The 24,956-nt window shown below is 45.6% G+C and overlaps 1 protein-coding gene across 1 annotated transcript in view; it reads right to left on the minus strand.

The window, feature by feature from the left end:
- Positions 1-7,779: 7,779 nt before the first annotated feature.
- DCLK3 (doublecortin like kinase 3) overlaps positions 7,780-24,956 on the minus strand; it is a 47,827-nt gene continuing 30,650 nt past the window's right edge. The window contains exons 2-5 of the mRNA XM_030830126.2: positions 22,588-24,419; positions 12,422-12,554; positions 10,996-11,163; positions 7,780-8,369 (exon numbers count right to left, since the gene is read on the minus strand). Coding sequence (XP_030685986.1) covers positions 8,176-8,369; positions 10,996-11,163; positions 12,422-12,554; positions 22,588-24,419 — 2,327 coding nt within the window. The 3' untranslated portion in view covers positions 7,780-8,175. The remainder of the gene's footprint in view (positions 8,370-10,995; positions 11,164-12,421; positions 12,555-22,587; positions 24,420-24,956) is intronic.

The raw sequence follows: 24,956 nt of genomic DNA on the forward strand, positions 1-24,956 counted from the left end.
TCACAGCATCACTATTTTCTATAGGCAAGACGTGGAAGCAACCTAAGTGTCCATTGGTAGGTGAATGGATAAAGATGTGGTCTATAAATACAATGGAATATTACTCAGCCATAACGAAGAATGAAATAATGCCATTTGCGGCAATGTGCACGGACCTAGAGATGATCATACTAAGTGAAGTTAAGTCAGAAAGGGAAAGACAGGTATCATATGATACCACTCATAAGTGGAATCTAAAAATTGATACAAATGAACTAATTGACAAAACAGAAGCAGACTCACAGACATGGTTACCAAAGGGGAGGGGGGAAGGAGGGATAAATTAGGAGTTTGGGATAAACAGATACAAACTACTATATATAGAATATATAAACAATGAGGTCCTACTCTATAACACAGGGGACTATATTCAATATCTTGTAATAACCTATAATGGAAAAGAACATGAAAAAATATATATATGTATAACTGAATAACTTTGCTGTACACATGAAACTAACACCTTTTTGCAGACCTTGGGGGAAACAGCTCCGTCTCCTTTCCTGGGGTTTTCATGGGTGCCATCTGTAGGCTTAAAGAGTGTTCTGGTGGGACTCTGAGGTCAGGCTGTTCTGGTGAAAAACTTCAGGGTAAGGTCTATCAGAAGGTTAATCAGCTCATTCCCACTGACAATTTCACCCGGGGCTCCTGCGGGGAATTAGTCACCTCAAGTCCAAGGGAGCCCCTGGGCCTCTTCATTCAGTGTTCTTCTCTTTCTACCATGTTAGAGGCTCTCGTCTTTTATTGTTCTGCTGTTTTAGGGCAATCTGCTTTCCAATGTTCTTCCTCCTTACAGTAAGTGCATTCATTGTTCCTTCCCCAATGGGGACTTAGCTCTCTTTTGAGTTACTCACCTTCCGGGAAGGTGAGAAAATTGGCGTTTTTGTTTTGCATCTTCTTTCTTCTGTTGTTGTTCTCTGTTGAACACTTTAAAAGCACCATCTACCAATTGAGAGGGCTTCATTCCAAATGCACCATCTAAATTTTGCAACTTTCTCCTGATACCTGAGGCAGTTTGCCCCCAAAAGGTCAAATTTAACCTCTGTAATATTTTCAGGGGCCTTGGGATCTGCATTAGGTTGATGTCTGTAGGCCCGATAAATCCTTTGCAAAAATTCAGAGGGGTCTTCATTTGTTTTTTTGCTGAATTTCTTGAATTTTGTTCAAACTCTTGCTTTGGTTCCCCTTTTCAAAGCCCGGCCAAGATGCACTCATAAGTCATGCTTTAATAAGGGCATTCCTCCCTCATTGGGGTCTCAATTTGGTTCAGATTTCAGTGCTGCCAAGTGGGCTTCAGGTGTAGAGGATCCTCCCTATAAGGAGGGTCGTGATCTTTCAAATTAAACAAGTCTGAGAAACCCAGCTGGCTGATCATTTGTATTTAGGTTCCCTGTGAGTTAATGGGGGAAGGGAAATTTCCCTGCCCTGGGAGTGGCTCCTGGCCCAAGTTGGGTGCCCTGTCTGGTCTTAGATGGCAATACCAGACCAAGTCCCTGTGCCCCAGAAACTAACAAAGGATTTTCTAATTGATCCGTATAAGCAGGGACAGTCCTGAACCCCAGCGTCAGGAATTGGGGCTGAATAAGAACAGAAGGTGATGAAGGGGTACATATATTGGTATGGCGGCCAGAGCAGCTGGCACAGCCAGCTCAGCTGGAGGAGTGAAGGTTTGAAGCAACGTAATCTCACTCTCATTCCCTTTTCTTATTTTCTCTGATAATAGTACAAATGCTTGCACATAAAAGATTTCATCTTGGGGCTTCCCTGGTGGCGCAGTGGTTGAGAATCTGCCTGCTAATGCAGGGGACACGGGTTCGAGCCCTGGTCTGGGAGGATCCCATATGCCGCGGAGCAACTAGGCCTGTGAGCCACAACTACTGAGCCTGCGCGTCTGGAGCCTGTGCTCCGCAACAAGAGAGGCCGCGACAGTGAGAAGCCCACGCACCGCGATGAAGAGTGGCCCCCGCTTGCCACAACTAGAGAAAGCCCTTGCACAGAAACGAAGACCCAACACAGCAAAAATAAAATTAAAAAAAAAAAAAAAAAGATTTCATCTTTCTTCCCTGCTTCTTCACAAAATAGCTATAGTCATTCAAAAGCCACTGTAAAACCATAAATAGCAATTGATCATCTCTAACCGCTAAAAGGATGCCTTTTGGAATTAATATTGTTAACAACAATCACTGTTCCATAATCTAGATTTATAAAGAAATTAGAATCCATTAAAAAAAACTAGAAATGTTGTCAAAAAAAAGGGACGCCTTTTTGCTTTGGCATCAACCCACTGGCATTACACTGTAATTGTACTTGATTACTGCTGTGACACAACAATTTAAGATAATTAATAAAATTATGACTGATATCATTTACCAAGATATGCAAGAATTTTAGGAGTTCCATATAATTTCTAAAATGTGTATGTTAATGACATTTACCCATATGATACAATCTAAGAAATTTTACCGCCACTTATTTGACAATGCTTCCCATGTAATTCAACATACCAAATAAGCCTAATTAGTTTACTGTTTCTGAGATGGAGAGAACACAAATAATTTGAGGGCTTCCAGGGACCCTTGGAAAAGCCTCAATATTAGCTAGAGGTCAAATGAACTTCATTTAGAGTTTCATCTTTGGGAAGTTTGTCAGAAATATCAAAAAGCTTTAACCAGTGATAAAGATCAATGACAAATACAGATCACTTTAAAGAAACTTAATTACCAAACACAGTTCAGTATTTCAAAAAAACTGTCTTCTTAGAGAACCAAATTCAGGTTCTGTACCACTTTACCTTTAAAATTCATTTTCTTAATTAAGTTCAATCTCATCTTAGCCAATCCCAACCATGCACAAGACTCTTTCAGTGTTCCTCCTCCACAAACCTTCCACAATTTTCTGTGTCCATATTAATCTGCCCCTCACTTTCTTGTCCATTCAGAAACAACCAGCTCTAGGACAAGACCACGTTTTTCCCTTTAACAAAATGCATTTTCATTCCTCATGCTCTGCTAAAAACAGACATCCTACATCTTTACATACTGAAATGTTTCCCTCATAATTCTTAACCTTAAAACCTTAATCTCTAGTGAAAATCAAGAAGCAAGCAATCGTAAACTGTTTATCATACCTGAATTTCCTGACTAACAAGCTTATGCTTTAGTCTTCCTCTCCTGAGAAGGCAAAGGTAGGTAAACTTAGACCTGCCCAGCAAGTAATGTTCCAATATTTTATCCTATTTGAAATGACCCAGATAGTCAATGAATTCTCTTCATTTAGCTTAGTTTAAAGTTACGAAAATCTAGAGAGACTATTTTAGATAGACATTCCCAAAACATAATTATTCCTATACAGTTTACCTAAAACTCTTACCTCATTTACCTCTATTTTATTTACTTAAAGTCTTTGTCATGGGACTTCCCTGGTGGTCCAGAGGGTAAGACTCCGTGCTCCCAACGCAGGGGGCCCGGGTTGGATCCCTGGTCAGGAAACTAGATCCCACATGCATGCTGCAACTAAGGAATCTGTATGCCACAACTAAACATCCTGCAGCGAAGATCCCACATGCTGCAACTAAGACCCAGTGCAGCAAAAATAAATATATTTTAAAAATATTTTCATATTGTTATTTTCCTTGCTGACAAACTTTTTAACAGGAATAAGAAAGGTCTTATTTGATTTCTAGTAAACTTAGGTACAATGAAAGTACGATACTTAATGTTGATGACTCTAAAGACATATCTGTATTAAACCAGCAAGTTTCAGCTAACTTTAACTCCAGATAGTAAAGCAATACTGAATATTTCCTAGATCACGTGAACCCAAAAGTCATTCTGGTCGGTCTCTTCCATGTTTGAGTATGAATATAAGCACATAATTTCCCTCAAGCCAATCAAATAGAGCCCCCCCAAAATCAATTGTGGCAATGTCACACATCTATAACTCACATACAAACTCAAACACAGGGACCTCTCAATTCCCATTTCAAAATGTCAGCCATGAATCAGGTGCAGCAATGTAAAACCCACCAGTTACAAAAGAGGTTGGATTCAAACAGGGTTTCTGGCAGATGGGACAAATCAAGGTCACCTGTTCAGACGGCTAAACCCTTTTTACTAATATTTACGGAAAAGATACTTTTATTTGTAGCATTTGGTGACTTTAGGAACCAAGTAGAACCTTTCTCTTCTTCCTGGGAATGTCCCGTTCTTGGACAAGAACAGACAGGTTTTTGGTTTTTTGTCTGTTTCTTTCCTCCATTTGACATCAGTAAACGTTTAAAATAACACAAAGCTGATTTGGCTGTAAATGGAGAAACAGTACCAAACAAAATGAAACAAAAAACCCAAAGGACAAACAAAATCCTAAATGAACCCTCAAGTTTGGTCTTGGGTTTTACATATGCCGATGACACAGGAGACCATGAATGACGTAACTGACACAGCAAGGGTACATGGTGCATAGGGTCCCAAGGTAACCCTGCCTAAATCCCTTGTGGAGATCCTAACAGGTACTATGGCCACACATGGTTACAATGATATAAAGTATCATCTTCCTCTCACCCATGGGTTCACAGCTGTAATCAGATCACTTATCCGAAACACACCTCAGAGGACTTTCTTTAGGGATAGTTGAAACATTCCTTGTTTTTCAAGACAAATAAAAAACACAAACGGCACATACAAATGCTAGTATCCAAAGAAACAGATGAACACGTTCACAAATTGGGTTAAAGTCCAACTCTTTCCTCTCTCCAGCAAGGTACATAAACAAATTGGCTTATTCTGGAGAAAAAGCTCCAAATGGAGAGGAAATAAAGTTCCTGGCTGTCTACGCCAGCACGACTTACCCTGCTGTATCAAGCCCATCCGCTACCAAATGTGGATTCCTTGCCCCAACTGGCAAGAGCTGGGGCAGCTGGTACTGCTTTGGAGAATTTTGAAGGGAAAATCCTCAGGACAAGTGGTCCCAGTAGCTGCTAGGGCCTTACCTGAAAATTTCCCCACCAGGGCCAGCTGGCCACGAGTAGAAAGGCTCCTGGCTGGCTGGCTTGCCAAAATTTGTTACTGAGTCCAAGCTTGTACTGCTCGCTGCACGACAGGCCAATAAATCGAGAGATGAGTTATTGGGGCAAGGAATAGTGCCTTTATTAGGAAAGCCAGCAGACCAAGAAGACAGTGGACTCATACCCGCCCCCCCCCCCCCCAAGAACCATCTTGCCTGAGTTAGAATTCAAGCTTCTTTTATACTAAAAGGGGAGGGAGTAAAGTTAAACATTTCCTGGTTCCCGTCAGCCTCTGGAGGGGATGTGTTAATTTCTTCCTCCCTGCAGTCATTCACAGGCGGGCCTGGGAGGCAGGATTCCCAGAGATGGGCCATGATGTATAATTTAAACTTACAGGCAACATCCCTTTCAGATTACCTTGTAATAGGATACAAAGGTTCTTCCCTATTACACTTTCACTTAGCCTAATTATTTTGACTTTTATCCATTCTGTTGCATGTATCAGCAGGTCATTCCTTTTTATTGCTGAAGAGTATTCATTGGATGGACCTACCACAATTTTTTTCTACACTCACCAATTTAGGGACATTCAGATTGTTTCCACTTTGAGGCTACTACAAATAGAGTGCCTGTGAATATTTGTGTACAAGTGTGTGTGTGTGTGTGTGGACATATGCTCTAATTTCTCTTGTAAATACCTAGGAGTGGAATAGCTGGATTATATGGTAGGTGTATGTTTAACTTTTGAAGGAACTACCAAATTGTTCTCCAAAAAAGGAATACCATTTTTACATCCCCAACAGCAATGTACAAGAGTTCCGATTGCTCCAAATCCTCACCAATACAGGGCAGTGTCAATCTTTTTACTTTAGCCAATTAATTTTAGCCATTCTAATAGCTGTGTACTACTATTTCATTGTGGGTTTGACTTGCATTTCTCTAGTGACTAATAATGGAGCTACAACTTTTAACAAGTGGAAGACCAAACCTACTCAGAAGACCCAAAGGTGTAAAAAGAGATGTAGGGGGAAAACCAGGAAAATGCATGACTTATGGAAGCCAACTGGAGAAATGATTCAAAGAGAGAGAGGTCAGTAGAATCAAACGATGCCCTATGAGGTCTGAAAATTCTCTTTTGGATTTAGTGCCTTTGGTGACACTATCAAAAGATGTTCCAGTAGCAATTGGTTCCAGCTTCCAGCCTCCTTCCACATTTCCAGAATGAGTCCTACTGTACTGCCTGTGGACAGCACCCCCTCCTCAGGTGTCTGGGTCCCAGCTCCATGGGGCCCCTTCTCGGACCCCTGAGATCAAAGCACCAGCTGGTACCTCTTTGCAGTCGTTCTAAGTTCCTAGGGGGTGTCCCAGGCTCTGTTCTCTGCGAAGCCAACTCTGAGATGGAGATCAGCATGCAGAAGTTTCATTAGGGAGTGATCTCAGGGCCATCACGCCTGGAAGAGAAGGGAAAGCAGCAGGACTGGGCAAAGGGCTCAGCCAACCCCCACGGGGAGCTGTGAAGCTGGGTGGCCCTTCAGGGTTGTCTGGCCGAGCCCTGTATAGACCCATCATTGGATGCAGCCACTTCCCAGGAGGGGCATGTGATCCTGGGTGAGGTGACTCCTGCCAGCTAAGGGCTGTTCCTGTCCCTGGTGATTGCTGAGGGCTATCAGCCAGCATCACCCCGCAGCTCATTCCCTTCAGCCTTGAGGGGGCATCTGGGTGGCACAGTCAGAATGTGCTGCAAGGGTTTCTCCTCCAAGCTTCTACATTCGAATCGCCCAAGTCTCTTCCCTTGGCTCCTCATCTAGGAGTCACCATCTCTGAATTACTTCCTGTGTGCTTTCTGCATTTTCCAACACCTGTTCCAGCAATTCCTTATACTAAACTCTCGCTGTTCCTGTTTCCTGTTGGATGCACTTCCTCCACTGAGATGACACCTACACTGTGAGGGAAGGGATGGGGGGGGTGAGAAACCTGCACTTTGGGGCTGATTCTGTGTCCTATTGACCAGGTTACATATAACCTAGAAAAGTCAAGCTGGGAAATATCAGGATGATGTTTTGCTATCAGCTCATACATACTCCCAGGGTCATCTGTTGGTACCGAAGTCCGGAGTGAAATAACCAACATGTCCTATGCCCTCCACAGTCTGCCCTGCAGATAGGAACATGCCTGAACATTCTGAGCTCCTTCCAGCCTAGGCGTAACATATCGACTGCGTTTCTGACATAGTAATGCACTAGATGGCTCCCTCGTGATCTGAAAATGTAAACACAGTCACACCTGAGTGCCTAACTTCACGTAGTCGGGACTCAGACTCAGGGATCATTGGCTGAAACGCAGTCTAAATGGGTCCTGAAGGGGCGGGAATAAATCAATGATTTCTTTTTTTTTTGGCCATGCTGCGCAGCATGCAGGATACTAGTTCCCCGACCAGAAGGAGAACCCGTGCCCCCAGCAGTGGAAGCACGGCATCTTAACCACTGGACCACCAGGGAATTCCCAATGATTTCTTCTTTCCATTTCAGGCTGCACTAAATCTGATTTTCAGTAAGGCTAAAATGCTAGAGACCGAGACCAGCACATCCTAAACAGACCTGGCCAGTTCATCAAGGGTCCATCAGCACATTTATACGTAGTCACAGTGGTTTCGGGAGGCATGTCTGAACTATAACTCCCTGGCTCTCATCACCAGCGTTAAGAAGTAATCAGAATACAGTTACTTCAGTCATCCAGAGCACATTTTATTAACACAGAAGGACCACGATTCAGCTTATTAATCTCACAGGGGGAGTTTAGACCCTGGTAAGCACCACTCATGTAGTATACTATGAACTTGATTACGAGGAGGAAGCAAAACACATCATTATTACCAAAAATTCTTCACTGAGAACAAGTCTCCCCCTCACCCCCCAAAAAATGTATTAAAGGCTTCAAATCTAAAAATATGTTACAACATTTAACATTGACTCAAGTTTATTTTGTGAAATAAGCTTTAAAATATACTGTCTTCTCTCCTTCCCCTGATTCTCCAATTATGGGAGGAAGGCTTTTTCACTGTTTTTCTCCTTGACATCTATCCTCTTCTCTGTCCCCGAGCAGAACCGAGGGCTGAGCGAATGCTGAGGCCGTGACTATGACGCCTGCTCTGCAGCCCTCGAGTGCTGGCTCCGGAAGTGGTTCTCGCTGCTGGGGGGCCCCTCCTTTTGTAGCTTTGCCCTTCTGGTCTTTCCAGCAGTTTCAATCCAGGGATGCTGAAGGACCTGGTGGGCCGTGTAGCGCTTTTTGGGGTCTACCACCAGCAACCGGCTCACCAGATCTTTGGCAGCTGTTGGAATGACAGAAAGACGGAAAAATGAGATGCATGCAGGTGGTTTGAAGTTTCCCTTCCCCATACAGGAAATAAGGACACAAACTTTCCTGTTAGCACCATGGCTGGATCAGAGAACTTTCTGCCACGGTGGAAACTTTCCATATCTGCGCTACCCTCTTGGGACTACTGAGCATTTGAAATATGGCTGGTGCGACTGATGAACTGAACTTTTTTTTTTTTTTTTTGGCCGCACCGAGCGTCTTGCGGGATCTTAGCCCCCTGACCACGGATTGAACCCCGGGCCCTGGGAAGTGAGAGCACAGAGTCCTATCCACTGGACCACCAGGGAATTCCCTGAACTGAATTCTTATTGCATTTCCTTTTAATTAATTTACAGTTACATTCAAATAGCCACATGCAGCTAAGAGCTACCACGTTAGACATAGAGTCATGAGGTCAGGCCTGCAACTAACACCCATGGCGCCGCCCAGCCCAAGAGGACACATGGAGGCCACATAGTATACATCTACATATTTTAAAATTTGTAAATCAAACTATCAAGTTGTTAAATAAAATATGTCCAATCTTCCTTCCTAAATCGATAAATATACCTCCAGATTGACAAAACTGAAAAACATGGGCAAAGAGATCTAAGTAGTAAATAATGCAAATTCAAAATGAATTTCATTTTTTGCTCAAGACCATGACTGATTCTAGAGAGATGTGGTGACAGCTGGTGGGTCAGGTGGCAGACGGGGAGGAGAAGAGATTTCTCCCTGGCTCGCTGGCTCTCCCAGGCCGGCTCCCTGAGCCTCTTAACCAATTACTCAAGAATACACGGGAGGGAATTCCCTGGCGGCCCAGTGGTTAGGACTCTGCGTTTCCACTGCAGCGGGGCACGGGTTCAATTCCTGGTTGGGGAACCAAGGTCCCTGCAAGCTGTGCAACACGGCCAAAAAAAAAATACCTGATGTAATAAAGGCATGAATGTATATATATTTTTTTAAAAAAAGAATGCATGGGGAAAAAGATACCCATGTTTATTTACCTTTATTGGGGGATGCCTCTTGTTCAAGGTCAGCTGTTCACCCACCAATTGCCCCGCTTCTATGGCCACTGTCCAGCCACCGCTTGAGCATGGAGACCACAGGATTTCTCCTACCCCACCCCGTTCAAACTGGGCAGATTCCGCCCACAATGTACCCCTTCCCCATTCATCCCAGCATCACTCCTTCAAGGTCCTCGGAGGACTCAGGGGGTAGAAGCCCAGGTTTAAACGGAATTCTAGTCTCACATGCCTGTGTGTGGACAGTTGGACGCCCCACCAATATGTCTGTGCTCCCCCTACGCCCCCCAAACAGCTGCTCCTTGGCAGCCTAGGGCACTGTGGGGAGAGGCTGGGAAAAGAGGTCTCACAAGCCTTGGAAGTGGGCTTTGGCCATTTGTGCAGGAAATTCTGGGGTCCCGGTTAAATGGTCTAGAAGGGGGAGCCTGGGCTCTGGCGGGGGGCACAGCCTCTTGTCCCCAGAGTCTCCTCACTTCTGGGGAGACATGTAACCAGAGCAGGCCCTCTAAGGCATGGGACTCAGGGCAGGGGCCACCATAACCAAATCTAAGAACAGTGTTGCATAGAACTTTCTAAAATGACTTTTAGTCCTTCAATTCCTAAATTGCCACTGCCTTGATCAGCTCAAGACCCTTACCCTACAGGCAGCAAGCTACCCTCTGCCCACCTTAGTTAAGTGGAAAAAAATGAAGCTCTTCCCTTCCCGCAAGCCCGAGCCCCAGATGAGGAGGCAGAGCTGAGGACAAGGGCAGATGAATAACTTATCTTAGATGATGTGTTTAGGGGAAATTGGGGAAAAGTTATCACTCCTATTCTACTTTTTCAGCTAAAGACTCAAAACCCCCAGTGATCTAGTTCTCAATTTTACAAGGGCAGTGGGTAGTACATACAAATCAGTAGAAACAAGGGGGAAAATTCCACTTGAAAGGGCCAAAAAGGAGGAGGACCACACATGCTTCTGCTCCACTAAAAAGTACCTGAGACCTTCTCCCTCAACCTTCCAGAGCCCCTGTGCCCCAAGTATGCCCCCATAGGAGCCTGAGTATTCACAGGTGAAATAAGCATCTCCAGTCTGTCCAATTCCCAAATACTTCTGTATATGAGATGGCAGATGGCATTTTTTTTTTTTTTTTTTTTTTTTGGCTGCACTGCACGCCTGTGGGATCTTAGTTCCCCAACCGGGGATTGAACCTGGGCCCTCGGCAAGAGAGCACCGAGTCCTAACCACTGGACTGCCAGGGAATTCCCTATGAGATGGCTTTGATCTTTCCAAATGAGGATTACACATTTCTGATATTTTTCAGTTCCGAGGTTCTTTAATTGGCTTCAGGAAAAGTATTTGGTGACTACAACTGGTGGTGAGAATCTTTCGTTATATCTCAAAGCAAGTCGTGTTCGGAATGCTATGGAAATCTACACCAATCTAGCAGGAAATAAAGGATGAAGCACAAGATGCTGACAGCCCAGGTATCGTAGTGGGTTCTCTGGGTGGCGTTTTACACATCTGACCTGATCCCTGGAGGGGCTCCATCTCTCCATCCCCTTCCCTCCTGCCCGGGAAGCCCCAGGTCTCACCGTCAGAGATGTTGTCCCAGTAAGGAGCCAGGAACTCGAAGTGGCCCAGCTGGATGATGTTAAAGAGCTCATCCTGGTCCCTCTCTGGGCTGCGGAATGGGGGGAAGCCGCACAGGAGGATGTAGAGGATAACGCCTGCGGCCCACATGTCCACCTCCAGCCCATAACCTGTGCAGTAGAGGCAGAGACACATTATCTCACCACTTTGGCTGCCATCTCTGTATCGAGGGGTCTCAAAAGCACACGTTCAGCCAACCAGACAACTCTGTGTATCCACCTAAATATCGCTACAGAGTCAGTGTGTTCAAAGTCTAACTCACCCCATCCCCATCTCCCAAAAGAGCTTACCTTTCCGACACCCTGTGTTAGTTGGTGCAAGCCCTACCATCCTGACTTCCCAGAGTTCACGTAGACTATTTGCTTTCATTCCTCTCTTATGCAGCTCAGTAATGCCTCCATTAAAATGTCTATAGTCGCTCAGTACTCTCTTGTCCCACTGTCACCATGTTACCACAGCTACTATGCTGGCCACACCGAGTCCAAACTCACTTGTGGGGAATCCAGACTCAACCTACCCATCCAACTGCAATTCCCTCTGCTCCACTGAGGCTGGTCTTCTCAATGTCTCTACCACCCAACCTCCATGCATAGTCTAGTCTCTGCATGTTGGCTTCCCTGTTGCTTCTGCTGCTGGGACAAAATCTCTCCCTCCTCCCTACTCCCAGACCCACAACCCATCCAGAGCCTTCCCATCTTTAGCCATCATAGGGTGGCTAAACTGATTTCTCCTGGAGTGCCAGGATGGCTAAATAGGCATTCACATACTTGGAGGCATATAATAATAATAATAATGATTTCCTTGTATATCCTTTACAGAGTGTGTCACTAAAATAGCCCACTGGACCCTCATACAATATACAAGCCTGTAATAAATGTTATTCATTGAGTTTGAAATGGGACCTACTTTTCCTTTAAATGCAAGGTTGGTAAAGGAATTTTTAAGCCAATTACCATAAGAACCGTTCCAATTGTCTCCATTAGAGGTAACCTTGGGTGAGTGGCCAAATGACCTTGCTTGCTTGCGTTCCCCACCCAATTCTCCACCTTCTTCCATCTCACCGTCCTGCCAACACACGTGCATGCGTGCGTGTGCGTGCGCACACGCACACACACACACACACACACACGCACATATACCACAATCCCTTCTCTGTAATAAGGGCAGCCCTGGTGAGGAAAAAGTGCTCATGCTTTGGTCAAGAACACCTATTTCAAATATTTCCATTAACATCCAAGTACAAGCTTAGTGCCAACTCTCTGAGACTTTCCACTGCTCCATGTTGAAAAATGTAAAATTTAAATATTAAAAGTTAAACCTTGGTTAGTAAGTGAGCTGGAGTCCCCCAGAGCAATGTGTAACCCTTACCTTTCTCAGAAAGAATTTCAGGAGCTACATAAGTCGGAGTCCCACACACAGTAAATATAGGTCTCACCACATGCTTTGCAAGACCAAAATCAGCCAGTTTCAAGGTGGTAGATTTGTCCTCATTTCGCTGAACCTGTAAGAAATCAAAATCCCCAAACCACCAAAATTGTGATGAGAACAAAGAAGGAAAACTAACAGGACAACAACCATGCAAGTTCAGGATAAGCAAACAATAAAACACAGGAGCTTATAGATTGACCCAACACTGACAAATCCAACTTGATCTCAGTGACACGTGCTCACTACAGAACCAATGAGTTAGATTTTCTCTGCTGTCCAATATGGTAGCACCATATTGCCACAGATGGCTATTTATTTTAAATTAATTAAATTAAAATCTAATAAAATTAGAAATTCAGTTTCTCAGATCCACTAGCCACATTTCAAGTGTTCAATAACCATCCATGGCTAAGGGCTATTATATTGGATCGTGCAAATCTACAACATTTCCATCAGTAGAGAAGAATCCACTGGGCAGCACTGAGTTAGAACAAGGATCAATGATATTTTTGAGCACAGACTAGCTTTAATGAGAATTAGAAAATGCCTGTGGATAATGTAAAGTCGGAGCAGAGGAAAAAAAGAAAGGAAAAAGAAGTGGGAATTGTAATGAAAAAGTAGACAAATAAGCAGTGGAGGCTAAAATTATATGGTTTACCTAGCAAACACTTCTGTCGTGCTTCTTCATCTTTTTTTTTTTTTTTTTTTTTTTTTTGTGGTACGCGGGCCTCTCACTGTTGTGGCCTTTCCCATTGCGGAGCACAGGCTCCGGACGCGCAGGCTCAGCTGCCATGGCTCACGGGCCCAGCCACTCGGCGGCATGTGGGATCTTCCTGGACCTGGGCACGAACCCGTGTCCCCTGCATCGGCAGGCGGACTCTCTACCACTGCGCCACCAGGGAAGCCCTGTCGTGCTTCTTTGATGCCAGGCGCTGTTTATAACATCTTACAAAATATTAATTCATTTAATCGTCATTGCAGTCCTGTAAGGCCATGCACATTCCCGTTTTACAGATAAGGAAATGGAGGCACAGTTACATAGTAAATGGTGACCTGGAGTTTGAACCCTGACACTTGGGCTTTAGAGTCTGTGCTTGTAACTGGTGTATGATGCCGAATCTTCCAGCAAAGGGTTATTTCTGTTTCAGGAGGCTGAGGAGGTCTCATCCAAAGGCCCCCAAAGAATTGGAAGCAGGTGGACCAGAGGCAAACCTCCACCATCAGGGGGCACAGCCAGCCATTCTCGACCCTGAGTTTTACCATGTTGTTACAAAAAGGGCTTTTGCAGTAAATCCCTCAGGCTGTGCTGGGCCCAGGAGTGATCCCTCTTGGGAGAGAGATGGCCGTGTCCCTGGGAGCATTTCTGCTGTGTGGCCAAGACCTCCAGAGCATCTGCTGGGCTGTCTGGGTTTCAAGATTAAACTAATTAATATCATAATTTTACCCTCCACAATAGTTCACCTCTGCAGAGCAGGACTGACTTCACGCAAAATAGGAAGTATTGATACAGAAAGTCAGCCTTGCTATCTTCCTCCTCCCCTTTCAGGATCTCCTTATCCAAACCGAGGGCCTCCTTCCCAGGCATGGCCCTGGTCCATCCTCTGCTGTCAAGGCTCCATCCTCCTCCCCTGCTTTACCGGGCCCGCATCTCATGGTAGAAGCTGATGGCTCAGGCCAAAGTGAGCTGAGTGGCTAATTTCAGCGCTATGGGAAACTCACTGGGATTAGCCTGGGTGATCTCATCCAAGTGTGACTCAATGGAGCCACCAGGGCTACAGGAGAAATTATCAACCTGTCTGCAGGTGCACGCCCTTGCATCCTCACTGGAACGGGGGCCAAGTTTCCCAATGCACCGACCAGCACTTGGGGGGCTGGAGGGCATTAGGCAGGGCTCTGGTTCTCCCTGTGCTGCATCAGACCCACACCCGAAAATGCAGGGTGGGCAGCCACTCCCCAATCTCCTCAGCCAAGGGTAAGTGCTCCAAACCTGCTTTGGTTGCTGCCAGAGAGTTTACATCTCTGTAAGCAGAATGTGTCTTAACTACTGAGCCCAAGTCACTGCTGGGCAATCTAATCAATATCTTCATAATTAACCTAACCTAATGGAAATCATAGGCGTAAAACTAAAACACACTTCTGCTTTGGTCTGTGTATCGAGACAGACAGAGCCCTAAAGGAGACTGGAGAGGTAATTATTAGAATAATTTACACTAGAAAATCTACTTTGGAAGGCAAGGACAAAAAAAAATGTGTGCTGCCTTAAGTTTCCAGATGGACCATCTCCATGAGTCCCATTTGCTGGGTGACTGCTGAAACAATCTGTCCCTCACAAATATTTGTAAATATTCCCAACCAAATGATCAGCATTAAAAGCATTTGGCTGATTGAATACACCAAAATAAACTATGAATCCCTATGCAAAATGACGAGCATTTCCTTCCTCAAACCCCCCATCCCCCCAACCCCTGATTCCAAAACCCGAGTCCACTGAGTCAGGAGCAGATGAAACATGATGGAGACTTGGCCTTTTAGCTATTTTGAAGTTTTTCATGATATTTATTTTGAAAATGTATTATGTTAAATGTCCAGATGCTGATGGATACATTTTCTTTTTTTTTTTTTTTGCGGTACGCGGGCCTCTCACTGTTGTGGCCTCTCCCGTTGCGGAGCACAGGCTCCGGACGCGCAGGCTCAGCGGCCATGGCTCATGGGCCCAGCCCCTCCGCGGCACGTGGGATCTTCCCAGACCGGGGCACGAACCCGTGTCCCCTGCATCGGCAGGCGGACTCTCAACCACTGCGCCACCAGGAAAGCCCAGGATACATTTTCAAATACCAAATCTGTTTTTAAAAATTATTTTATGGCCTTCCTAGAATAATATTACACTGCTTCTTGTCTCCATAGCTTTTCTCTTTGAGTCTCAGGATGATGAGACCCATAGCAGAACCCGAGGGTGGTTAGGATCCACAGAGTCATTTGTTCCTTCCAGAAAGTGAGAATGTTCTGTGTTTTTAATTCTTCTGTCTCCAGCCTCTGCTGTCAGGAGTTATGTAACATTTTTAAAAATTTATTTTATCTTTTAATTTATTTTATGTATTTGGTTGCGCCAGATCTTAGTTGCAACAGGCGGTCTCCTTAGTTGCATCATGTGTGCTCCATAGTTGCAGCAGGTGGGCTCCTTAGTTGTGGCATGTGAACTCTTAGTTGCGGCCTGCATGTGGGATCGAGCTCCCCAAGCAGGGATCGAACCCGGGCCCCCTGCATTGGGAGTGTGGAGTCCTAACCACTGTACCACCAGGGAAGTCCCTGGTTTTATGTAACATTTTTCAGAGCTGTCAGTGTGACTTGAGACTTATTTACTTCGCCTACATGAGCAGCTTAACTACATTTAGGGTCACACACTGACAGTGTGAATTTTCTTTTTGGTTTTTTTGGTTTTTTTGTTTTCCAACAGGCACCTCACATTCTTGGCTTCGAAACAGTTCTTATCTTAATCCTTGAATTCAAATGACTGACATCCTCCTGGAATAACTCTTCCTTCTGGTATTTGTGCAACTTTTTTTTTTTTAATTTAAGTATAGTTGATTGACAATGTTGTGTTAGATTCTGGTGTACAGCAAAGTGATTCAGTTGTATATATATATATATATATTCTTTTTCATATTCTTTTCCATTATAGTTCATTGCAAGATATTGCATATAGTTCCCTGTGTAGGACCTTGTTGGTTGTCTATTTTATATATAGTAGTGTGTATCTGTTAATCCCAAACTCCTAATTTATCCCTCCCCCCACCCTTTCCCCTTTGGTAACCATAAGTTTGTTTTCTAAGTCTGTGAGTCTGTTTCTGTTTTATAAATAAGTCCATTTGTATCATATTTTCGATTCTGCATGTAAGTGATATCATATGATATTTGTCTTTCTCTGTCTGAATTTCTTCACTTAGCATGATCATCTCTAAGTCCGTCCATGTTGCTGCAAATGGCATTATTTCAGCCTTTTTTATGGCTGAGTAATATTCCATTATATATATGTACCACATCATCTTTATCCATTCATCTGTCAATGGCCATTTGGGTTGCTTCTTGGCTACTGTAAATAGTGCTGCTATGAACTTTGGGGTGCACGTATCTTTTCAAATTAGAGAATTCATCTTTTCTGGATCTACACCCAGGAGTGGGATTGCTGGATCATATGGTAGTTCTATTTTTAGTTTTTTAAGGAACCTCCATATGGTTCTCCATAGTGGCTGCACCAATTTACATTGTGTGGAACTTGTGAAACCATCAAAGTCTCCACCCAAACAGGAAACTTGTCTACAACATCTTCCCACCAGACTATCATTCACCTCTGGTTGAAATCTCAAGATGGAAAAGATCCCATAGCTTCACATGGCAGACCATCCAGATCACAGTCAGATTAACTTGTGAGGAGGTTCACCCCACGTTGATCCAGAATTCCACCTCCACCCCTTTTTTCTAAATCTGCCCTCTGGGAAGGACACACCACTTCCAAAGATGGGCAACAAGTACCAGGATTCCCCCCAGGGTGCTTCTGGTTTCTCTAACAGGCTCCCAGGTGGTACCAATGCTGCTTCTCTAAGTTCACATCCGAGAATCCTCAAGCTTATCCTTATAGGATCAGGTCTCCTGACCCATCATCCCCTTCTCGCTCCTCCCTACGCTAAGTACAGCTCTTGAACCAGCAGCACAAGCATCACTTGTGAGCTTGATGGAGACCTCAGGCTACCCAGGATCCACTGAACAGAACTGCATCCTATGAGACCCCAGGGCGATTCTTGTGCACTGTAAAGTTCTAGATAATCCCTATTTAATTGACGCCTCTTTTAACAAAGAATGCCCAGAAATGAACACCATATACCACGTATGATTTGAACAAATCAGTGAGCCTCGGTACCCTCAGCTGACTAGGCACTGGGTGGCCATCAAGGCAAAGACCCCACTAAATGACCCACTTCGACGCCACAGCCCCAGTGCACACATCTGACCTTGTCCTCACCCCACATCTCCGTTTCTCTAGCTACAGGTTTATCTAAATTCACTGCTCTGGGTCACATTCCTTCTGGGGCTCGTTTTCAATTGCCCTCTAACTGAAAGGGTGTTAGAGATTAATTTACATGGTACTTTAATGACTCTTGGTCCATCTGCATCCATCATCCCTTTTTCTAGCCACACAAAAGTACCCTGCTTTGAATCCAGACAATCTACATTTACATAAGCAGCCAGATCACATCTGGACAGTCTCAAAGCTTCAAAAGGAATCTTTCCTTTTCTGAGCCATTAACAGCCTCCTCTCCTTCAAGGGCACATCAATTTAAATGTGATCTTTCAATGATCATCTCTGAACAGCAGATGGAAGCAGAGTACAGACCAAACAGCAAGCGGCTGGCTCCCCCTAAGAAAAGGGGTAGAGCTTATTTATCTTTGTCATCTTCTTACTTGATCCTTCACACTTCCTCTGGCCTTCTCCCTCCAAGTTTCCATTTCCAACTGGCCATGAGGACGGAAATGATCTTAGAAACCAATTCACATGGAAATGCCAATGCCTAAAATCAATTCACATTTCAACAGCAAAAGATAGCGTAATACAAAGAATGACTGAAAAAAATCAGTGGGGACAAAGTTTTCCCAGGACCTGTCACATTACTGGCCTGTGACATGCCTTTGGTGTCTACACATCATCACCTCTCTGGTTCCTGTTTGCTTAGGGCCCAGTCAACACCACACAGCACATTCCAACCTCTCCAAGGGAGCACATGCTGGCAGAAGAAGCAATTAACACTGATATTTCTTCAAGCTGGAAATTCTCATAATGAAAATTTTCTTTGTAAGGTTTCAGGAGTCTAAATAGCCCTAAGGGAAGAGGAGCACTAGCATCGTATCAGGAAATGTGATCACTAGAAATAGATAAGCTCAGTAATACAGGCCTAAAATTTTAATCTAGGGCCCAATTATCAGATATAAATATTTCTGCTGGAGAAAACAACATGGTAAGCTTGCTAGATCCATTAAGAGCTCCTAGCACATTCTGGAAGTCTCTAAAAGCAGCCACACTCAGCCATGTAATCAGAAGTTAGTTCTAACATCATCAGTCTCCTACGTTTAGCAAAGTATTGATACAGACAGTAGCCATCCATTAAAGGAAGAAACAATTACTTTGATAATACAGAAGTCAGCACAAGAGCGGAACACTAAATTAAAGTCAACTAAAGAACATTAATTGATGGACAGTAGTCACCATGGTGATATTTACTAATATTAACTCTCAGAAGACCAGCCGAGTTTGCAACATAATTATCCTAACAACAGGTTTAGAGATGACACCTTTCTAAACTCAGACAAGGAGTCTATTGTCAAATCCAACACTCCCCAGATCTTTGTCTGAAAAACCACAAAGAACTTATGTTAGGTAGCATTTAAAGTCTGACATAACAATATATTCAACTTTACTCATCTGGAAAAAGGACAGACACGATTTAGAAATGTGACAGGCCCACTCAGTCTGAAAAACACCAGCTGACAGATTATCCACAAGACAGAAAAGATGTTACCCTATGCCACCAAAGATGGCTCAGATCTGTAGCTTTTTGCAGCTTCTGAAGGAGACTTGCCACCACGAAAGAAAGTTTTTATTTAAAAAAAACAAAAAGTAGGCTTTCTTGCTTGGTGCTTTGTGACCACCTAGAGGGGTGGGATAGGGAGGGTGGGAGGGAGACGCAAGAGGGAGGGAATAGGGGGATATATGTATACATATAGCTGATTCACTTTGTTATAAAGCAGAAACTAACACAACATTGTAAAGCAATTAAACTCCAATAAAGATGTAAAAAAAATGATACAATAAAAAAGTGGAAAAAAATGTAAAAAAAAGGTAAAAAAAAGGTAAAAAAATGTAAAAAAAAAGTAAAATAAATGATACAATAAAAAAGTGATTTCTTTAAAATCAGAAAAAAGGGTCGAAATATCAATTACAATTAACACCAATAAACAACTCATGTATTAGACTGAAAAATTATAGCTCCGCTGCAGTTTTTGCTCTCTCTCAGGACACAAACACACACATACACACACTTCACTGCCTTTAAGGGCACTAAAACACATATGAACTGACATTTAAATCCATGAAGGTGTTGCCAAATGACTTCTCAGAGGCAGCTAGCTTGTCCACACTAAATGTATTCCTTGCAATTTTTTATTTCCTGAAGCAAATCTCTACATGCCACCTGCAAGTGCTGACTTTCTCCATTTTAAAAACTGCTGACAAGTCAGTCCCTTAACACAAGTGAGAGTCTCTATTGCCCAAGAGATGGGCCAGCTCGACAGATTGGTTCCAGGACCTTGTGGATAAAATGCAAGCTCAGATGACTGTCCCCAAAAGAAAACGATCCTATAGGGTAAAGGATCTCACTCCACATCCTCGAGAACATGTATCACTGTTCTGATGCTTTATTAAGCACAGGCCCAAAATGTTCTGTTCATGGGACCCACCCAGGCCTCTAGTCAGAATTCCTCCTGCTTACACAATTTGGTGAAAACATCAGAGGATCTGTAAAGAACACTGCTCTGTCATGATTCCAAGGTGCCATTGTAAACAGGGTCCGGCACATCACACATGGGGAAAACTTGGGCTCAGACCCAAAAGACAGAAACAAAAAGCAAGTGAAAAAAGGATGAGGACACTTAGCTCATGCAAAAATGGAATTCTTGGGCTTCCCTGGTGGCACAGTGGCTAAGAATCTGCCTGCCAACGCAGGGGATAAGGGTTCGAGCCCTGGTCCGAGAAGATCCCACATGCCATGGAGCAACTAAGCCCGTGCTCCACAACTACCGAGCCTGCACTCTAGAGCCCGTGAGCTACAACCACTGGGCCCGAGTGCCACAACTACTGAAGCCTGAGCGCCTAGAGCTCGTGCTCCACAGCAAGAGAAGCCACCACAATGAGAAGCCTGTGCACCGCAGTGAAGAGTAGCCCCCGCTTGCCACAACTAGAGAAAAGCCTATGTGCAGCAACAAAGACCCAACACAGCCAAAAATAAAATAAATAAATTTTAAAAAATTGTTTTAAAATATGATTTAAAAATGGAATTCTTAGGGAATTCCCTGGTGGTCCAGTGCTTAGGACTCGGCACTTTCACGGCCATGGGCCTGGGTTCAATCCCCGGTCGGGGAACTGAGATCCTGTAAGCTGTGCAGTGCGGCCAAAAACCCCAAAAAACAAAAATGAAATTCTTCAAAGGGAGATTTATTCCCTGGTCATTCAGACCATTCAGGCAACCAGTCAATGATCTGCAATTCTATGAATCTGGACCAAAACAAGGCTGCTTGATTTAGGGGTCAATGTAGACCTCACTTCACCAGATAATTAGCTCGACTCACTCAGAAATCATTCTGCTTGTGGGAGCAGCTTACAGGCAGATGAATGTACGGATGATGTTTCCAGGCTGGCTCTACAGCCATGAAATGAAAGGAAACAGGTTAACTCCTTTCCCCTCCACCGCACCCCCCAGCTCAAAAAAAAAAAAAAAAAAAAACTGGCTCACGAAGATCATTGTCTCCATTTACTACGGCTTCATGTGCAGCAATCTGGCTTTGGATTCTTCCTCATGATGTCCACCTTAATATCAGACTCATTCCTAACATAGTAATAATGAGAGTAGCTGCCACTGATGGAATGCTTGCCATTTGCCAGGCAGCATGCTGGGGTCTGTATTCATTCTTTCATCCAACTGATATTTATTGAATCTCCACTATGTGACAGAACTGATGTCGTTTTCAAGGTACACTCTGAATAAAACAATGTTCCTGGGGTCATAGAACTTTCCAGGAGGAGGAAAAAGAAAATAGAAGAATAAATATGGAACATATCAGGTGGTGACTAGGGCTACAAAGAAGAAAGTGGGACAAAGGGGCCAGAGAGGGAACACGTGAAGTGCACTGTCCTAACGAAGCCCACCAGGAACACACTTGAAATTCAGGAACACACTGGGTTGACTGACTCATTGCAACAAGGGAGATCCCCAACACCTTGGGGATCCAGGCATCTAAGAGAGAGGGTGTTCAATGAACTTGTAAGAGGTGGATCGTGTTAGGTGACTTGGGAGAGGGTTCATGAAAGCAGGATTTTGCTCTGAACTGGATACCGTCAGGAAGTGAGGGTAATTCTATGATTGGGCATCTTGGTAATTCTTATCTAGAAGGTGGGAGGAAGGTGGGGCAGTGAATCATAGTCACCCAAAAGGGAAAATGTAGCCCCATTTGTGGTCTGGACAATCTTGTTCTTATCTGGATTTGGACATGATGATGAAGAGGTCTTGCTTTTGTCTGGATCCATCAGGGTCCTAGAGTGTCCTTATTTGATGTTGGTGCTTTGGGAGATTGTTTACATCCAAAAACAGAACAGCTGAGCTGTGTGTGCCAGGCCAGCTCCCGTGCTCAATCCTCCCTCAACCTTCTAAGACAGGTACTATTACTATTTCTCTTTTATAAGTGAGGAAACAAAGGCCCAGAGAGATGAAAGGACTGATGCTAGAGGCTTTCGGGATCTTAGTTCCCCAGCCAGGGATCGAAGCCAGGCCCCCTGCAGTGGAAGCTTGCAGTCCTAACCACTGGACCGACTGGGAATTCCCAGTACTGAGCCTTTTGAATTCCTGCGGCAAGACCTCTTCTGCAAAAGGGCCAGGGGGACTTTTGGTGGGAGGGTGGGCTCAAAGCCTGCAGGGAGAGCTGCTACCAGCAGACACCCCTAGCACCTAGGTCAGAGGATGTGCAAATGCCCAAGAAATGAAGTCCACCTGATCACTGTCAAGGTGAAAATATTTTTCTCCCAGGCACGAGGAAACAGTTTCCATTTTGTTTAAATTGGAAGGCTTCTTCCTCAATAATTTAATCAAAACCCATTTATCTCTGCAATTTATGAACTACAACCAAAGTTTTAAATACTGAAACGAGTATGTTAAAAAAAAAAAAAAAAAAGACCATAAAGGTAAATGCTCTAGCGCACAAGGGTACCAGAGCAGGAGCCCGTTCGGACTTCCGGTATCCCACGTTTTATAACCTCCCTCTTCCACCGCAGCCAGGGCGGGGCTTACCAGCAGGTTTTCCGGCTTGAGGTCCCGGTGGACGATGCTCTTGTCGTGCATATGCACGAGCGCCTTGCACAAGTCCATGAGCATGAGCGCAGCGTCGCGCTCCGGGAACTTCACACTTTCTATGATGGCATCGAAAAGGTCCCCTCCCTGCACGTACTCCATGATCAGGTAGATCTCCGCGTCCGTTTCATACACTTGATGCAGTTTCACGATGTTGGGGTGAGAGAGGCTCTGGATGATCAGGATCTCGCTGTCGACCATGTCCTCCTTCCCCTTGAGCTTGGACTTGTCTATGATCTTCATGGCGTAGGCCTGCTGGGTGCCGCGGTGCCTGCACTCCTTCACCACCGCGAAGTTCCCGTCCCCGATCACGCGGCCCGGCTCGTACTGCTTGCGGACATCTGCCACCAGGATGCCCGCGGGCCGCCGCCTCCTGCCGCCCGGCCGCTCCGCCTTGCTTTCCTCCGGCCTCGTCTTGGGCTCCTTTTCTACCCTGGCCGGCGGCTTATCTCGGGAAACCATCCTCCTCCCTCCAGACGCACCCGGCTTTTTCTCCTTTTCCGTCTCCTGCGCATCCCCTCTGGTCCTGGGGAGCTTCTCTGTGTCGAGGTCGGCAGGATGCTCCCTCCGCAGCCAGCCTCCCTGCTTGCTCCTGCCTACGGTCCTGCTGTCTTTCTCCTCCTCTCTTATGGGCTGGGCTTCCCCGACAACGTCCCTCTTGGCCTTGGCTGCTGCTGGGCCATGACCTTCCTGGTCTCCTGGGTCTTGGTCCTCTTTCTTGTCAGTGCTTTTGCTGGGTCTCCTCGGCTCCTGAGGCGGGTGCCTGGGACTGCTCCGGGTGCCCTCCTTCCAACCTTCCTCCCCACCCTGGGGCTTCTCCTCAGGGGACCTCCTGCAGCTCCTGGCCCTCACCAGCCTCTCTACGTCATAGCTGGGGCACCTGCCCAGGTCCAGCTCGCTGGTGCCCAGAGAGAGCCGTTCCCTCTGCAGGCTCTGCTGGAGCTCTCTTTCCCGCTTACACTTCTCACATCTGATTATTTCCCCCGACGTCTTTTCAATCTCCACCCCCAGGTGCTTCTCTCCGCTAGCATGCCTCTCCAGGGTGGCATCCCTGGGCACCTTGCTGCTGGGTTCAGGCTCCCACTTCCCCCTCACCCTGTCCTCCACGGGGGTCCTCCCCTGATGTCTGATGGCAGCCTGGGACCTGGCAGCCTCACCGCAGCTCTTGGTGGTCTCGGTCTCCCCACAGTGGTGACCCCCTTTCAGAGCCTTGCTATAAAGCCTGCTTCTCAGCCTTGGAGAGGGGACCCGGCTGTGCTGGGTCAAGGTCAGGGCCCGGGCTTTGCTGGGGTACAGTTCCTCTATAGCCACCTGGATGTTCTTCAGCGTCAGTGGCTCTTTGCCCACGGCTATGAAAGCATCCCCTTCCCTGAAGAAATCGGACACACTCCTGATTTCCCTGCCCTTGAGGTTGAACAGCTTCCTCACACGGTCACTCTTCCATCTGGGAAAGCCCAGGGCCTCTGAGACGTCGGCCAAGAGCTGCTCGAAGGTCTGGACCGACCGTCTATTGAGGAGCAGTGTGATCTTGCGGAGGGGTTGCCCACCCAGCTTGACCACGGTCACGACCCTGGGCTTCAGCAGGCTGCTGTCAGCGTGGACAGGGTGAAGGCTACCCTGGGGGCTGAACATGGGCACCAAGGAGCCTCGAGGCCCCAGGAATGGTTTCTCCAGGCTCCCTGGGCCAGCAGGCAGCCACGTGCCCTGCAGCTTCCGCTCCGTGATTTTCGAGCTTAAACATTTTAGAGAATGTTCACAGAGACCTCGATGTCCTGCAGGGGAAAAAGGACAAAACAGTATTAGTCCAAGGGGTTCAAACAGCTTTCTGGGGTCTTCCCTGGTGGCGCAGTGGTTGAGAGTCCGCCTGCTGATACAGGGGACACGGGCTCGTGCCCCGGTCCGGGAAGATCCCACATGTCACGGAGTGGCTGGGCCCGTGAGCCATGGCCGCTGAGCCTGTGCGTCCGGAGCCTGTGCTACACAACGGGAGAGGCCACAGCAGTGAGAGGCCCGCGTACTGCAAAAAAAAAAAAAAAAAAAAAAAGCCTCTGACCTTCACCAAACCTTTACTAAAGAAGACTGATGCTGTTACAAGTTAGAAGTGTGCTCGTTGAGGATCTGCTTGAAACAGTGGAGCCTTTACCAGTTAGGCCAAGAGAGACCAGGAGTGCAGAATGGAGTTGGCACTGGGCCTGAGGTGCCTCCTCAGGCCTTACGGGGAGCAGGGCGGACCATGCCTTGGGGTCCCCTTCCAGGCAAGGCCTAACCCTGGATGCAACTCCCGCTACCCTAAAGTAAGCTGAGCTTCA

The sequence above is a fragment of the Globicephala melas genome, chromosome 11 (assembly GCF_963455315.2).
Source record: "Globicephala melas chromosome 11, mGloMel1.2, whole genome shotgun sequence".
Lineage (NCBI taxonomy): Eukaryota > Metazoa > Chordata > Mammalia > Artiodactyla > Delphinidae > Globicephala > Globicephala melas.